General features: G+C 41.6%; 1 protein-coding gene across 1 annotated transcript; it reads right to left on the bottom strand.

Moving 5' to 3' along the window:
* Positions 1-11,238, bottom strand: LOC135501750 (signal peptide, CUB and EGF-like domain-containing protein 1). The gene is made up of 8 exons (XM_064794026.1): positions 10,600-11,238; positions 3,880-4,008; positions 3,371-3,489; positions 2,884-2,979; positions 2,228-2,350; positions 1,892-1,980; positions 1,181-1,517; positions 1-880 (listed from the first exon to the last, which is right to left on the bottom strand). Exons 1-8 carry the CDS (start codon positions 10,710-10,712, stop codon positions 849-851), a joined length of 1,038 nt encoding a protein of 345 aa, XP_064650096.1. The 5' UTR covers positions 10,713-11,238; the 3' UTR covers positions 1-848.

The raw sequence follows: 11,238 nt of genomic DNA, 5'->3' as shown, positions 1-11,238 counted from the left end.
TTTCTTGATATGTCTTTCTTCTTGCTAAGTCTTTCTATTTGACTGCCAATCCGTATGTTGCAGTTTTATATTCGCATATAAGTATCATCTAAGCAATGATTAAAAGGAATGAAATAAGAACGACATTTTCTTGCTACACGTGTAAAATAATGAAGTTATAGAGAGATCACAACCTTATTTACAAGAGTACAACATTCGACAAATCCCTAGTGAGCCAATCATGCGATCATCGCTTTGCTACATCCCCAGCCTCGCTTTGAACTTCAACGACTTCTAAAACTTCTATCGGACGCGTGGTAACCCTGAGTGTTAAATTCTACACTCCTACGCAGCAATTTACATTGTCCAGAGTGCAGCGCACGACGCCACTGCTTTTTGGGAGTCCATCAGTCCATTTGGGTGTGCCCTAAACTGAACACATTACTCAATGCACGCATAAAAGCATAAATAGGTACAAGATATTCATACTGTTTTTGAAAAGTATGTATATGTATGTTTTATAAGTAGTCTTCTTTAGCATTTTTAACACAGTGATATAAGCACGACCTCCCCAGTTGATAGCTATACATTACCCCGTTGCCATCGAGGTGACGGAAACGAACTTTTAAACATTTTAGCACATTTTGACTCAGAAGCTCTCGTATTTTGGTCGTGCGGACAATCCGTACAGACACGATAGATCGGGTCCATCTGAGTTATTTCGGCTTGATGATTCTTTTTCTCTGACGTCATCACAACACGCCATCTTTCGAAACGTGATGAAGACAACATGTTTTTCGTTCCCGTTTTTCTTGAGACACGATCCAGTATTGCTAACAGGACTGAGCAGCTATTTCAAGATATCTTCCTCATTTTCCACGTCGTCCTCGATCGCAGCTACCTGGAGAGGCAAAACAGAAAACTGATGAAAGGTGAGGTTGCTAGCATGTATACCCCACACAAAGACAGATGTCTTCTTTCTCGAGCAGAAAAAGTACCTTGTCAGGCAGATCCTTGCATCAGATCACGATGAATAACACGGTATTTTGACGACCTTCATAAGTTTACATGTATGTTGAACACAGGCAAGAAGTCACAATAAATCTCTTATTTTGTTCAGAGAGAGTGCTGATCGAATCCGGTCGTGTTATCTGATTCGGCGGGGTCAAGAAAACCCCAGAGTGGCTACACCTATACGTACATGATGCTAATCTCTCCTCCAAAAGTCCGATCTGGTCATTCAGTGAAGTCAACCTCTCCTCAACGTATGGATCAGGCTCATAATGGGTCAAACTCGCCGCGACAGGCACATCGCCCCGCTTCGGTGGGGTCGTCCCACTCTGTATGTCCAAGAAGGGGTCCTTGAGGGGTTTGTTTGTGACTCTATACGACCGGAGTAGCTGTGAGATCTTCTTCTCTATGGACTCCCTCTGTATCTCTTTGACATCCCTGAGGGCCTCTGTGTATCTGTTGGCCGTGTTTTCCATGGCGAATTGGTAGGAGAGAAGAACATTCGTTACGTTCCTCTCGAGTTGTTCCTGGAAAATGAGCAACATTGGTAAGAAACCATCGCACGAGAAGGTACATGTAGCATGAAATTTACTCAGACATGTGGGACTACCAGATATATAGTTCTTCCAGAACTTGAGGAATATCGCAAAACCAAAGCACTTCACGTTAAAAGATCCAGATTACCAACGACCATGCCACTATCTAGTTGATGACAACCAATTGTGGATTATTCGCCAAGCTGACTTCGGGATTATAGTTTGGGATAACCTATCGCCACTGTGACAGCAGTTTGGTGTCGCGAAGGTACGAAGAAGAACAACCACTGAATGGTTTCTTAAAGGTGCAGTAGATGGTCAACAGATGGTTCAAGTCTACATATCACCACCACGACACCACCTACCTTCTCCTTTTCAAGTACATCCATCTTTCCCATAAGAGCTGTGTGGCTATGTATAAGTTGCTGATATTCTTTTATACAGTTCAGGCATACTGAAAAGAGACGAAGTATGAAGATATTCTGGCGGAGATGTGGATATATGTAACAAAGGTTAAGAACAGATGAACTGCCCTGACCATATAAAGTGCTGAACAAATGCTGCTACGTTGGAACCCTTCCAAACAAAGCCCCTTTGCAACCGGAATACATTTCCCAGGGCAACGACCAACATTCCATTTCTTTCATCGCGAATTGCATCAATGCGGCATCAAGTTTTTGTGTTAAGTCCATTCGACTTACATTTACACTTTTTCCTATCGTAATCCAAGTTGAAGCCTTCGTAACAGGAACACCGGTAACTTCCGATAGTGTTCTCACACTTTTGCATACAGCCGTGGCGGTCGGAGGTGCATTCATTCAAGTCTGCAATACAAAAATACGCCGCTGTATGAATCAACCAGATGGCAGAAACGGAGTTGAGCTACAAAAATGAATCCAAGAACGCCAAGTTCATTTAAGAAAGAGGTATGACTTCGTCTTATCGTAGCGTCAGCTACTTCGAGATAGATGGAATTGCTGCTGCGATGAAGCGGCTGTTCGACAATCGATCGTAAGTGGTTGTCCGATACGTCGATATGTCAAGAATACCCAAAGAGAGTGTCAAGGAAACCGAAGATCTGTTAGAAAACCCTTGTCCGCAACCTGTACGACCAGGACTCTTCCACTTGCCAAGACCGCTGTGTATTGTCTGCTTGTCAACCAACTAAGGAAATGGCCAACGGCTAACTATGGACAGGCTCAAGCTATGCCTACCAATCCCAGGCCAAATCAAACCAGAATATAGTAAAGAGTCCGTAACCGCAGCTGGGCTCCTTCCCATCGTTGCCATCGATAGGGAAACGGAAAGAAACAGCTTTGTCTTATCCCTGTGGTCGTCAAACAAATGCAAGACTTACCCGTCCGACAATCTCTTCCGTTCCAGCCGTCTGCACACTGACATCTTCCAGGCGATACACACCGACCGCCATTTTGACAGCCGCTTGGGCATATAGCTAAGGAGAATAGAGACATTTTTGAATTGATCCTTTTCCGCAATATCGTTTCGTTTGCAAATTGTTGCATGCAAATGGGAGGCTACCTGACCTTGGTTGCTATTGAACGAGGAGAATTCGTATAAATGTACGTTGATTACAGCTCTTGCTACTCCCAGGCACCAGGACCGTTTGATAATTTTACAGACACCAATCATTTAGGAGTTTCGTCTATTGTTTGGACATGTCCTACTGGCTGACCAGGGGACTCCAAACTCGTCGTCTCGGCACTCACATCAATCACGAAGTGAGTGCTTTGGCACGTATGATACACTGCATGGGCCGGGAACAACAACTGTGACAAATGTTATAAACCGGTCACATTGCAACGGGTACAAGCCCCCAGACTCACGTTTTAAGCAACTTCTGTCATGAGGTGAAAATTTTGACCAGCCATTACAGCAGCCATACTTCATCTCGGTTGTCTCGTGTGTTCTGTACACCTCTCGATAAGCTGTTCTGTAGACCACTCTGGAAAATAAGTCAACATGAGGTTCTTCAGCGGCATCATCAACTTCTTTCCTCGAAAAAGTTTTTCAAATACTTCCTGTTCCTATGAGCCAAACATAAGCTTTTTATCATGTTTCTTCGACGCCAGACGAATGATAGGGGGCTTTAGATTGGCAAATACAGACACTCAGGAAGTCTATGCCGCGTAGGTAAGTTCTCGCAAGTTCTCGTAATTACACGAGGTGACCTGATCATGGTTCCGACGGACCAACAGAGTGAAGTTATCATGTTGCAGGCCTTTGATTACTTCCTTCCCTCCTAGAGGCTGATTCTGCCAATGTTATGATCTTTAGCTTTCTGAACGACACTCCTGATACTATCATACTGTGAATAGTCCTCATGGTTTCTTACCTAAAACTGCTGCACATGCCATAACCTGATCTGCATTTCTGGACAACTCTCCGATAATCTGGTTTACAATAGGACTGCATGGTCTTCACGTTCACCAGTCGTTTCGTGGGTTGGAGACATACATGCCGACTAAAAAGACGATGAGAGATGCGTTTTTACCATTACACCAGCGGGATGAGCTAGAACGAGCTATGATCAAAATAAATACGGCCAAAAAATGCTATTTGTGTAGCTTGTTTTGCAATGACCAAATACGAAACGCTGTAACTTCATACATCATATGGTCGCTCCTAAGGAAGGGATGCAAAACTATCCCAGTAAACCTGAACACTAGTAGGCGAAGACATGAAGAGAGGTTCGAACGGAACGTATAAAAACAAGAAGGCCCCTCTTAGTATTAGCAAGATAATTAGTATTTCCTTGTGAAGTGGTACAACTGAGACACTCAGCTAAAGGGTAAAGAATATTGACTCAGTTTGTTACTATCATTCTGATGGAAGATTGCATTTACCACATTTGAGTGTTTTTGTACGATAACGCCGTTATCGACGAAAACCTGGTACTCAAGCACTGGAAGTGCTATATAAAGTGTGATGGGAGGAAAAAAATGTGTTCAGCTCAATTTTGATAACATTGACCTAGCTAAGTAATGAGTGTCATCCTGACGGGAAAAAAAATCGTAATTTCGAATCTGGTTCAAGTTCGTAATTACGGTTTGTCTTTGTACTTGGTTACCTTTACATTTATGGGTAGTTGGCAGTTTGTCCATAAAAGATTACGGGGAACCTTTGTCGCCCTGATGTTGGTATTGTTAGCTCTATTAATTAAATGTATCTTAGGAGAATTTAACTGCTTGTAGAATGCTTTATGTTCCGAAACCAATAACAACAATTCCTAGCTTTCGGGTGACCAAACAGACCGGGCCCGTTGATGGTGTATACGTGTTTTGGGACTGCTTGGTTGAGAGATGGTTATAGTTTCCAATCAAGCATGTTAGGAATCTAGATTCTGCGTATAGTATATGATTATAGTCATAGAAACCCCCATCACATGATGTTATGTTTGGGAAACCTTCTGAATAAAAATGTATCTTTCGATCCTTTCTGTTGATCTAATTTAATTAAAAGTTGGTTATTGGCCAAGGATTAATCACACGAAAACATTACCGTTTCTGCGAAAGTTCCTCTTAAGCGACCCTGGATTAGAGACAAGTCGTATATTTACCTCAAAGTTTTCTAGTATTTAGTCTCAATTCAAATATTTACAGCTACCTGATTAGTGCAATAAAATCACTCTTTATTACTGGCTTGAAGCCAACGTGGGAAGTTCTTACAGGTGCAAATACATATTTTGGTCTGGGTTACGGCCTCGCCCCTCCTACAACGAAAGACTTATATGTTGAGGATGACTATCGTCTGCCTTGGGAGTCTCATCCTGAGGGACTCAGGGTTCGCTTCTTGAGTCCATCCCTGCGGGAGTCTAGGTTAGGTTATGTTTGACTTCAGAGGGATTCAAGATGAACCCATGGCTTCTGAGATACGGCAGTTAACATGGTTTGATGCTGCAATGGATAACTCCCTGGTTGAAATTAACAATTCAAGTTAACAGGCTTTCAGTTGCTATTTAGCATCTACCTTGTGTCTTCAACGCCGAAAAGCGATAGAAAACTCGTCTATTTATCCATATTGGCATTGAATTCCAAAAGAATGTTGATTTTAAATTCGGAATTCATAGTGAACTTTATATGACCAGAAATGCTAAACACTGACACTTGATGACGGTGAAACCAGTTTTCTAATCAAGACTTATGCAGGTGAAATAAATGATTGTTTAGTCGAACATGATTTGTGGTCAAAATAGTAAGTTAAGTGGAGTGGTTGTTTACTTTGGTTGTACACTATACGTCTATGAATCAACGGTAAGATTTATGTATGATTTACTTGCAGGTTTTCTTCTCAAGATCGAAGGCAAAACATTTCGGTTGCTACGAAAAGAGAGTATACTGAGGAAATGCCAGTATTGCCATTAAGCATTGATGACCAACGCAAAGGATGTATTTGATAAATACATGTAGTAGGTTCACAGAAACAAAAGGGGTGGCAAGATAGAACTCAGTCACTTCACTGATATTTCCGGCCATGTCACTGCTGAGAATCAAAACTGTGCAAATGATAGAGGATATTGACAGACAGGTGATGGGTCCAATTTCCTTGCTGTCTGTCAAACACTTAAGTGGTGAAGTAAAAAACCGGATAATTATCGTAAAAACACGGAGATGTGGTGACACTTTATTATAATACGTGTTTTTTTCGAAATTGATACGGACGACCACTTGAGCGTTAAGAGTGATGAATGTCAGGTTCATTATGACGTCAAGTAGCCTACAAGCGAAACAGGTCAGGCCGTGATGCACTTCTGATTTAGACATTATTTAAAATGAATGTTGCTCATTAATGGATCAACTCAATATTATGATGCATATGCCCATTTGCCATGAGCTTATCTCAAAGATTTCATCACTCGTTTTCAAAATTCTTAATCAAGATCTTTGATTCCGAAGACACAAGGAAGTATACACTCCGAACGCCGTGAACCGGCCTCGTCCCTCATATGAGACAGTATGAAAAGGATGACGAGATGGACTGCCACGGGAGTCTAACAAAGTAGCGCTCCACGCATGAGCAAAACATGCCTTGCGCAAGATACGCGGTGTGACAGGGGTGCGTGGAGATATCAGAATTGAATGGCATCGAGAAGTGTCGTCTGCGACTGAATCGCGTGACATGTCGTCTGCTGAAAGCTGTTTAAACCAAGAAAAAGTGTGATAGTTACAAACTGATGGTGTATGTAATGCGCAAACAATGACCCAATTACCAAATATTTCCTAACGATTTATCTATTCAGTCATAATTTATGCCATATCAGCAGACTGTTGTTTTTTGGTTGGCACACTCTACTCGGCATCTATGAAGCTCCAGCATGTAAGCAAAGGAGGTTTTTCAAAGATGACAACCTGACATTTAAAACCAGACGTTGCTGTTTGTGTCCTGTATTATCCGCTTTGTCATCTACGTGATTTAAAAGTCTTTTTTGTTTAGAAATGTGTAAAAAGACTCGAAATGACAATCGAGCGAAAAGAACTTTATTGAAGATGTGCAATGCTTCAGGGCGGGCAACGACCTGACATGCCTGAGGGGTGACATTTAACGGATGTCATTTCACATAAAAATAAAAGTGACTTTTAAGCGTCAGTCTGATACACAACAGTGCCGATGGTGTGACAGATTTGACAGTGCCTTGTTACAAGCAAGACCCTAAAAAGTGATATTAAAAACTAATTCTTCCAAACAGGAGATAATGCAGCTAACGTCAGTGACAACAAGTGACGATTATTCTCTGTGTTTTTCATTATCAACATGACCAGGTCATAGTTAGTGTGAGTGTTGAAGTATATATTTCAATTAAGTATAAACAGAAAAATATCCCCCGGAAACTAAAAGTGATTTGAATATCAAAGGTCATGTCGCCTGTAATATAAGGTCAACATGTGTCTAATATCACAGTCATGTCACCATGGAGGTCACAATCACGACCAGTGTCGGTTGCAGTGGGCTGATAAGTCTGTGCAAATTCCACTGGTCGGAACGCTAATGTTCTTTGAAATTGATGGCAATTAGTAATATACTGGTGAAATATACTGGTGAAATATCGTCTGTGGTTCGGGTCTTCGCATCCATCTACTGACAGACACGTACGTATAGGGGATCCCTCAACATTACCCTTTACGCACTATTTTATGTATTATAATGACTGAGTGTGTCTTGTCATTCCGCACCATGGTGTAGAAAATCAGGTTTTATTCTCAGAAGAATAAAACCACTTGAAGTAAAGTATTTCGTGTAAGACTGAAGTGTTCAAATTGGCCCTTTTTAGTGATTGTACAAACAAGAAACAGGTTATTTTCTCTCAGGAGGGCTCATTTACAGCAATATTATGCGGAAGACATTGACAAACCAGAACTGACGGACTGTAGGTTATATATTGGGTGGGTTTTTTTCATCGACAGGGTGCCTAATTGTCAACTTAACTGAATGGTAGTTGTTAAGATGATTGAAGGGGCGGTCTATCCTGTTTCGACCAGTTTAGTACAAACGAATTAAATTCGTCTAGGTTTAAAGTAGTTTTCCTTATCGCAAATCATGGTGGAGAAGAATTTGTTGGAGCGACGACTCGAGGTCGTGAGCTGGTAAGGATACATTGACAGTGTTAAGGCAAAAGATGTACAACAGCCCGACTCCATGCACCACCTTCCACTTGATCCTATACCAGTAAGCCGCACCTTGGGCGCGGCCCTTTGAATGTAGTCATCAGGACTCTAGACGAGAAGATACAGGGACGATTACCCAGGTTCCAACGAAGCATGCAGATTTTCTTGGATTCTGTGGTTTGCTTTTAAGTGGTAACAATACCACCATCGCCATTCACATCGGCGACTACCTGTCGATTCAGACATAAAAAGCGGTCCGTTTCTCTGAAGAATTACCAATGCTTCCACTGGCAGTTCCTTGGTATAACTCAATTAAACATATACTTATTCTGGATTCTACTAATAATATCACTTTCCGCACAACCTTGGCCGATATCTTGAGAAGAAAGAGATCTCTACCACCTGTGCCCCAGCACATCTTCTAAAAACAGTATTACAAATGTCTAAACTCTCGCGAGTAATTGTAAACTGCTTTAAACTCAGCTCAAACAAACAATCTTTGAGAGCACCCCAGTTTTTGTGCAAAGCCTGTGTAACATCGTTGAGATGGAGCGTTCTGCTTTCTTTTGGCAAATGTAAACAGTAGGCTATACACTGGCGTTCGATCGTTGTACATAGAAATCACCGGACGTATAATTCACATCTTTTCACATGAAAAAAGGGAATTTTTTTAGGCAGGCTGATGGTGTGAAGAACACAACTTTTATCCTTCGGAATTTTCACTAAATTGAATTGAGTGAAAAACCTAGCCAACATCAGTAGCACACATGTTGAACAAAAACGTGTTTACTACCGCGACTACTGGTTTCATTGATGAAAGCGTTCGATCCCTCTATCAACAGATCAATGGCTTTGCTTTTTCCGTCAACGTAAACTATATTCTGACCTCTTCCAGGTGCGCATGCTATCATTACCTCACCAGGTCTGACTTCACCTTGGCTAGAAATCTGGTCCTAACTTTCGGCAGGTCCACTGTTGCTGCAGACGTCAACGTAAACTATATTCTGGCCTCTTCCAGGTGCGCATGCTATCATTACCTCACCAGGTCTGACTTCACCTTGGCTGGAAATCTGGTCCTAACTTTCGGCAGGTCCACTGTTGCTGCAGACGTAATCCATACTACGTCTTGTTGATACATACTTCACTGGCAGGTATTATCAACTAATCATGTACTGGTCCCATTGGGGCTTACTTTTCAATAAGTTTATGCAGTTCGAACTTCATTTAAGTGAATGTTCGCTACCCAATGATGAGTAAGAATAGGGGTCGATTTCAAAGCATCTCCATGCATGAAGATGGCGCTTTCAAACACTCTTTCAAACACAAACATTCTAAATGAAGTCCAGGTCGATTGACCGACACTCCAAATTACCCATATTGGACTCGAATTTGTCAGAACTAAGTGAAGTAGTTGTACCTTATGCCTGCAAGAATGGACACTTCATGTCAAGTGCCAAGGCCTTGGTTTTACAACTAATCTCGAGAGCAAGGGTCTACGTCTTTGGCACCAATGAATAAATATTTCGACCAAAAAACCACTTAACCTGTCTTATGCGGTAACCCGATGAAAGGGTAAATACGCTAGGATGGGAACAACTGTACTTCGAGTATCTGTTTTTAAAAAGCTATGGAACCAGAAAAGCAGTACATGTACATGTAATAGGAGCTAAAGTAACGGTGTTTGATTTGACGAACTAACTGCACGAGAAGTAAAGGTCCTGAGTGCCCCGGTTACGATTCACCAAATCATCTGATCATATATAAAAGGGCTGGTAAGTTGGACCCATTTCGAAGGGTTTTTGAAAGCAGCATAAGGATACTTCCGGCGGTGTAGTTCGACCGGAAGTGCTTCAGATATGAGATAATCGGGTTAAAACACAGAAGAAGATTGTGGGAGATTGGAACACGAGGGAAAAAGAAGTTCTTGGACATGATTACTTTCTTAAAAAGAGCAATAAATCATTACAACTTAGGAAACGTGTTTGCCAAGCTTTTCTGAGGTAATTGGCCAAACAAATTTAAACTTGTCGAGCCATCGATGGGTCTTCTTTCTCACCATTCAGTGTCTCTGGTGTTGACACAGCTATAGGCATATAAAAAGTTCAAATCATTTGTTACGTCGAGACCATTATTGAAGTAATGTGGGTATTTTCTGGCCATTAGATTTGCGAATAGGCCAATAGTTTGACGACATGTATACATGATTATCATCTATCAACATTGGTGTTACATATAGTCGCGATTTTCAAATGCTTCCGATAGACCTACTAATTTGGGACAACGCCATTGTTATAATTTGGCCGAGAAAGCTTTTTGAAATTGGTGATGAACTTGTACAGTATAGGTGTCTTAAAATGATTAAACTGTTTGCTTTTTGGCAAAACAGGCTTTATTGGTCTGTTATGTATAAATGGCCAAATTTCTTTTTCACAAACCATCTATTGTACACTTACCCATTCGGCTGTATGTATCCTTGGGAATTGGTCAAAGTCACGAAAAAAGCGTTTATCACAAATATTCCTATCGTTAATACATTCGCCATTGTGATATCCTTCAAAGTCGTCATCTTTGATTCATGAACATCAACTTGAACACCCTTATCCGGCAAAAATGTGGCTTGAAAATATCCTCACAGGGACGGAGATTCTCCTTTGACTTATGGCAGCTTTACAACACACTCATGTCCAACGATGTGATCGAGCTCCACCAAGTACAAGTATAAACAAATAAATAAGAGTCCTAAGTTTACATCTCGAACTCCGCAATCCTTTAAATTTGAGCAATAGAATTTTAGAGAAACTAAAACCGACAAACGTGACTGAACCGCACACGCAAGCTATCATATGGAGTGAATTCAGAGCTAATCGGCCTGCACCTGGCCTTCTCTGTCGGGCGTGACTGCAATGTCGTCAACTCGTCCTACATTCGCTTTGCGCCCGATATCAGGTATCAGAACCTTTTTAAGAATGATACTCTCGCAAACGTTCCCGCGCGAATGAATTGCACTTCCCAGTCATGCCAGTGCTACCTTTCCGAGCTACCGACCGACCGATAACGAACTGGCCCACGACCTTGTCGCCTATCGGGACGAA

This window comes from Lineus longissimus, chromosome 17 (genome assembly GCF_910592395.1).
Source record: "Lineus longissimus chromosome 17, tnLinLong1.2, whole genome shotgun sequence".
Taxonomy (NCBI): Eukaryota; Metazoa; Nemertea; class Pilidiophora; order Heteronemertea; family Lineidae; genus Lineus; species Lineus longissimus.
The sequence above is the reverse complement of the archived record's forward strand: the minus strand, read 5'-3'. Positions and strand labels throughout refer to the sequence as shown.

Bases quoted from the DNA above. Each gene is read 5' to 3' on its own strand.
- LOC135501750 (XM_064794026.1), bottom strand. From the start codon at position 10,712: ATGACGACTTTGAAGGATATCACAATGGCGAATGTATTAACGATAGGA. The intron at 4,009-10,599 runs GTAAGTGTACAA...TCGTCTTTTTAG, and splicing joins GGATACATACAGCCGAATGG to TCGGCATGTATGTCTCCAAC. The intron at 2,351-2,883 runs GTAAGTCTTGCA...TTTGTATTGCAG, and splicing joins CGGAAGAGATTGTCGGACGG to ACTTGAATGAATGCACCTCC.